The sequence below is a fragment of the Theobroma cacao genome, unplaced genomic scaffold (assembly GCF_000208745.1).
Source record: "Theobroma cacao cultivar B97-61/B2 unplaced genomic scaffold, Criollo_cocoa_genome_V2, whole genome shotgun sequence".
In the NCBI taxonomy this organism is placed as follows: Eukaryota; Viridiplantae; Streptophyta; class Magnoliopsida; order Malvales; family Malvaceae; genus Theobroma; species Theobroma cacao.
This window is the reverse complement of record NW_017234747.1, coordinates 26,831-33,235: the sequence shown is the minus strand read 5'-3', so window position 1 is coordinate 33,235 and position 6,405 is coordinate 26,831. Positions and strand designations below refer to the sequence as shown.

The window sequence follows — 6,405 nt, the reverse complement described above, 5'->3', positions numbered from 1 at the left end:
TGCATGCAATAATATGTTTAATAATTTAGGGTGATTTATTGCCTTGTTCGTATATTTATTGTTGTTTATTATTATTTTTTTAATTATTTATTATTTTTTAACAATGATTATTTGAGTGAATGGGTATTAAAGTATAGAGTTTGAATTTATCCCGATGATTCGGTGAAAATCAGTCTCAGACTCCATACCTAAGAAATCCACCGAAAGAGGCAACTCTTTGCACTTTTTTTAGTGAAATTTTATCATCGGATTACTCAAAATAATCATTTCATTTTTTATAATACTTGTATTTACATCATTTTTTTATTTTATATTTATTTCTATTTATTTATTGATTTTTTAGACCAAACCTATGAACTCTCCTAAATATGAATATTGATTCCAATTATATATATATATTTACTATTACAACCATTATCATCTCTTTTTATTATTATTTTTTTATTTTTTTAGTTCAAATATTTGTTTATATCTATTTTTTATCAAATATTTACCCATCTTTTCATTTACCACTTTATATTTTTTATTGTTATTTTCCTACTTTAAAACATCACATAATTTCTACAGAATATATTTTTGGTCCTAATTAAATTATCCTTATGCTCCTAATAATATATTTTTAACATAAGCAATTGGGCCACCACAATGAACAAAAAACCACATTAAAGTAAAAGGCATGCAAGTTGGATCTTACCTTGTGTAGGCCTAGATTAGCCCAAAAAAGACAAAGCTATGTGGGCCAAGGCAAACCACCAAAGATACAACAACATGCACTATTTGGTGCATTAGAATTTCTCCAAAAAGTGTTGTTCAAGAGTCCCCTTTTTGTTTCAAATCACTACCTCATTTCTCCTTATTCTTTTTTTCTTTCTTTCCTTTTTTTTTTCCTCTTCTCCTGTTGGCCGGCGTCTTCCCTCTTGCCCTCTCTTTTCTTTTTTTTTTCTTTCCTTAGCTTTCTTTCCCCATCGTTTCTTTCCTTCTCTCTTTCTCTCTCTCTCTTTCTTATTCCTTTTCCTTCCTTCCCTCTCTCTTTCTTCTTTTTTGTGCTGGCAGCACCCCAGATTTGACCAAAATTCTTTGCTCCCACTTTTCTCTCGACCTCAGCACTATCTCTAAAGCCGATCCTCTCTTTTTTTTTTGTATTATTTTGTATGTATTTTTTATTGTTGTGGATCATGGTTCCAACTGCTAGAGATTTAGAATTTTTCTTGGTTTTTTTAGTTTCTTTTGTTGTGTTGTTTTTTTTGATTGATTTTCCTGGCTTTCCAAAATCCCCCCTCACCCTCAGATTTTTCAAGGTTCTTATAGAACCCAGTTGTCCAAATCTTTGGACAATCATGAGCTTGGCAGCACTAATTCCAGATGGGTAACCTTCAAGTAAAAGAAATCCACCGAAAATGATCTCAAATCCCAGCTACCAGAAAAGCATTTAATGCTCTATATATTGTTGATAATGGAGGCCAAGTGTGCCTCCATCCCTTCTGTTTTTTCTTCTTTTTATTTTTATTATTTTTTTGTGTGCTTTTTGGTTCAATTTATTTATTTAATTTTATTTATTAAGTGGGTGTCTACACCTACAAGGCTGTCCTCGGAGGAATTCACCAGCGATATTGGATAGCGAGGAACGAGGTGAAGATACAACAAGTTTTAGAGACGTTCAAGGGATGATAGTTTCAGCAAAATGGAAACGCGACAAAGATTACCCTCATCTTGATCACGTGCAATGTTTTATTTGATCAAGACTATAGACGAGCAATGATTGCGTGGTTGTTGTTGTTGGTCGAGAACATCGACCAATGGAATGCATTCCCATGGAGCACCTATGTATGGAGTTTGACCATGGATTACTTGTTGAGGGGCTTTAAACCTCAAATGGTGGGAGCATAAGAAAAGAAATGTTACCACCTATATGGATTTGTATGGGCATTTCAGGTAGTGTGCCCTTACCCTAAGGTTTTTCATTTTTCTTTTCGCATAAGATTTTATGAGGTGAGTAAAATGTTTTACAATTGACTTGCAATTTTGGGCGATGGAGGCTACTCCTGATATCCGAAGCTAGTTTGGTAGGTAGTGCCAATCTGGACAGGTTTGTCTAAGAATGTTGAAATGGCATTGTGATGAGATGCCCATATGCTTCCACATCAATATTACAGGTTTGGAGAGAGAAGGCAGAGTAAGTAAAGAAACCATAGTGTTTTTATTTTATTTAAATTTTTTTTGGTCATATGTTAACTACCTTTCAACTTAATAGCAATGAATGTTTTGGTACAGTTGCGCGTAATTGGAACCTTAAAGCCAATTGTGGAAGAGATTTTGGTTGCATATTGGGTCGACATTGATGTCAATACCTCTGAGGGGCAGTAAATTATGGAAGTTGGAGGGTTGGGTAGAATTCAGTCCTTAACAAAAGAGTGTGATAATTCTATTTTATATAATTATTTTAGTCTAATTTTTTTATTAAATATTAGCTAAGTCCTTAATTTTTAATTATAATTTAGTTATTTTTAGTTGTTTTTATAATTAGTTTATTTTTACGTGAGTTATTTTAATTTTATGTTTATATCCTTTAATTTGGTTATTATTTATTAGTTTTTATGTTTTTGTAGGATTTAAGGAAATTGGACTTAATTTGGAAAATAAGGTGTTGAAAGACTCAGAAGTCTGTTTGTATATGCTTCAATGTTTTAATCATAACTCGCATTACAGAACTCCAAATGATGAGATTCTTAAACCATTGCAAAGATAAGAGATAGAGCTAAAACTTTCATGAAGATTACTTTACCCAATTCTGCCTTGAAGATAGAGAAAATTGCATCAAAAAATGGCTCGACGTACTATGGCGGGAATGGCAATTTTAAAGACTGACAATTGATGTTAGGGCCTCTCATTACACTTTTAAGCCCAATTAAATCATAGGTCAACTTAGGAAACTATAGGTTAAGTTTGTTAGTATAAATAAGATATTTTTAAGAGATATTAAGGTAGAAAACTTGGAGAGTAAGACTGCAATTATTTATTTTGTTTCTTCCTTAGCTTTTATTTTTCTTGTACTTTTAATGGTTGAATTATAGACAATGTTATTTGTTTTTGCAATCATGAGTAGCTAATCTTTTTTTCTAGGATTGCAATTGAACTCACATGTAATCTAAATTTTTAATCTCTTTCTTACTTATCTTTAATGGGATTAAATTGTTTATTCCAATTTGTTCTTAATACTTTTAATTGCCTGATCACCAATCAGATTGACTTAGGAACCAAAACAAACTTGGGAAAAGGAGTTTAGTGTAGACTAAAATTACGATAGCATATGATCATATTAATTGATTTGCATATAGGATAAGGATATACCTATAGGCCATATGTAACCAAATTAGAGTCTGAACTTAACGAGTTTGTTTTAATTTCAATTCACATAGGGATATAGTGTTTTGGTTAAAATATATATTTTTATAAGATGAGTCGAGAAAACCCTTATAAAACATTGAGGACTCCAAGTTAGTAATTTAACCCATTAAAATAAGCTAAGGAAGAGGGTTAAGATTTAGATGAAGTGTGGGGGATATTGTAATCCTAGGCTTGTTTGATTTGATTTTTACTTAAATAATTATTACTTTAATTTTTCTTTTTAGTTTAAATTTGGTTAATTAGTTTTAGTTAATTAATTAATTTTGATTGTTTGGATAAGATTAAATTGTTATAACTTTAGTATTTAGTAAAATTTTAGATCAATTCTTTGTGAAATCGATACTCTGCTTGCTTATACACTATCTATTTGATACGTATACTTGTATAGTAGAATTTTAACTGACAGAAGATAATGATCACAAACAAAAACGTGTGATAAGACGAGGTGTTAAGCGTAGTCGAACCACGGACGAGGAGGTCCATGCCCATTTTGCTGCTAGTGAGGCTCTTGCTGCTGTTGAGGTGCCTAATTCTCCTCTTGTGGCTCATCTTGGTGCTCTTTCTACTCAGAAGCGTAACTCACCGTTGCATCCTCAAATGACTACAAGCTTTAAGCACGAGATGAAACAGATGAGGGCGCACTGGAAGAAGGACCTACAATCAATGCAAATAGAGATGTAGATGCAGTCCTTGCGGATGGAGGTTTAGCGAGACATGTCAGTGTATATGCAGTTAATGCAGCTAGAGATCTAACAGCAGATGTAGCTGCAAATGCAATCAATGCAACTAGATATCCAGCAGTCACTGTAAGGGCTGAAGGATCGTATTGTTTTTCAGATGATTGATCGTTATAAGGTATGAGCTTCTATCTTTTTTCATTGCGTGAGTTATAACATTTATGACGTATTTGATGTTTTAATGTGTTTGATTTTTGTCATTATGTAGAGTCGGTCAATGAGTTAACACGATGGTGCGCACAATGAAGAGGAAATCGGTAGTGAGGTTAATCTTGATGAGGCCACTGGCATAAATCAGGAAATTGCATCGGCTCAAAGCTCACCTCCCGCAATCATAAATGCAACCAAGGCCTAACATCCTGCGAGTAGTCTAACTACAACTTCCTCACATCCTGCTCGTGTCCTAACTCCACTAGAGCCCCCCCAGCATGTTCAGAGCACACTTTCTCATGAGGCTCCACTTCCACCTCAGGCTGAAGATGCACATGTGAGCATGGCTAGCAAATACCTTTGTAGCCATACATTAACCCGCTATTAGTCTAATGCAAAGCGAAGGATGCTTTGAAGGACATATATGAGTCATTCTGAAAAGTGAGCGAGCTAGGTAAAATGATAACATTACATGATATCTGGATTAACGATTCAAAATTATTGAATCCATCAACCTTTTGATATGGGTATTTTATTTATGCAGGGTTAACATTTCGGGCATCAAAACGCAAGAGGGCCTTGAATATTTTCGACGTTTGGAGAAGCAAAATGAGTGGTTGGACAACCAACACATTGATGCATGCATAAGCATCATGTGTAAGTGGGCGCATGAGCACTATCCACAACTCTACAAGCAGAAAATATGCATTCTTGACACCTATTTCTATGTAAGTATATCTCAATGACTTGTAATTATTAAAATATATGTGTAGGGTTTTAGTTCATGGCATTTAACTATTGAGCATAACTTAATTCATAGCTTATTTTGCTGGGTCTAAGCCATGAAATGAAGCCTCCCTCGAGCAATAAGACATTCAAGCTGACTCAGGTGGTTTTGCTAGAACATCTGCTTGAATATGCTAAGGGTGGGAGTCCTCCATGGGGTTTGCAATGGCATGAGGTGGACTTAATTCTCGTATCATGCCATTTTGACGACCACTGGGTGGTAGTGCATATCTACTTACTAAAATGGAGTATGATGTTAGTTGACTCATCGTACAGTCAGAGAGATGTAATTAAGTCTAACTTGTGTGATTAGTAGATAGGTCCACTAACAGGATTGTTTCTCATTTTATGTCACCAAGACGGGTACTTTAAGCACACGTGTTGTCAAAAGCGACTTGGACGTGGATAAGGTATCAATTAAATGATAAAACCTCGATACAACAAGATTCGCCTAGTTGTAGGGATTGGGTTATCGCTTTTATGCAGTGGTTGATCAGTGTGGCAGAACAGACCCTAAAGGCAAACACAATAAAAGGCCTTCGAAAAGGTTTTGCCCTTGCAAATTTTGCAAATAGTTTGGATAGTTACTTTTTACATTTTTTATTTCTTTCTTAATACGTAAAGTAACATTGTTATGTATTATCTCCAAATTAGTCTTTGTTGTATCAATTAATAGAGAGAAATGCAAAAAGAACAGTTCGAGATTATTTCTTCATATGATTTCACATCAGAAACGTACTGTTAATAATGTTTGTATACAGAAAATTGAATAAATTATATCTTGTGCATTTACGAAACCTTTTCCATATCTCATTTTGTTAAACTGCTGCACATTTTTAAGCCTAAACCTCCAATGCAAAATATTCCTCCGTTGCTTGCAGTGGCTAGGTGGCCTTTTTTGTTAGTTGTTTATTTTCTCTCACCTCGCTCAACCATGTATATATATGAGAGGTTTATGTTTTCATGTAACGAGGAGGCTCTATGTTGTTTTGGGTTCAATAGATTTTTCTCACCTCTTTCCTAATTTTCTTTTTCTTCTTTCTTAGCTCTTGTTCATCATCTTTCTAGAAATTCACCATTTTGCAACAACCTATCTATTATGTTGTATTTGTCCTATAAATTATAATGACCTTCCCTAGAAATTTAACTATTACAATATTCTCATTAAATAATTATCATAAGGTGATATAGTGCATCGTATGACTGGATGGGAAAGGAATTGTGTCATTGGTTTTGACAGAAAAACGTGACATATGCATTGTGTGACTATTTTTTATTCAATGTGTGCATAGTGAATTGGGCTTTAGGTTACATTTTTATGGTTCAT

The 6,405-nt window shown here is 33.9% G+C and overlaps 1 protein-coding gene and 1 long non-coding RNA gene across 3 annotated transcripts; both read left to right on the top strand.

Annotated features, from left to right (window-relative positions):
- Positions 1-998: 998 nt before the first annotated feature.
- Positions 999-2,361, top strand: LOC108663882. Its single transcript, XR_001929983.1, has 3 exons — positions 999-1,932; positions 2,036-2,173; positions 2,272-2,361. It is a non-coding gene; the product is annotated as an uncharacterized LOC108663882 (long non-coding RNA).
- Positions 2,362-3,756: 1,395 nt separating this feature from the next.
- On the top strand, positions 3,757-5,833 carry LOC108663881. 2 transcript variants are annotated; one of them, XR_001929982.1, is made up of 4 exons: positions 3,757-4,260; positions 4,351-4,746; positions 4,837-5,020; positions 5,133-5,833. XR_001929982.1 is itself a non-coding variant. In XM_018129769.1 (4 exons), the coding sequence occupies exons 2-4, from the start codon at positions 4,717-4,719 to the stop codon at positions 5,389-5,391; spliced, it is 480 nt and encodes a 159-aa protein (XP_017985258.1). In that variant the 5' UTR covers positions 3,757-4,260; positions 4,351-4,716; the 3' UTR covers positions 5,392-5,833. The 2 variants fall into 2 exon arrangements, 1 of the variants encoding a protein (XP_017985258.1); XM_018129769.1 differs by having other exon boundaries at positions 4,351-4,733; positions 5,113-5,833.
- Positions 5,834-6,405: the final 572 nt, after the last annotated feature.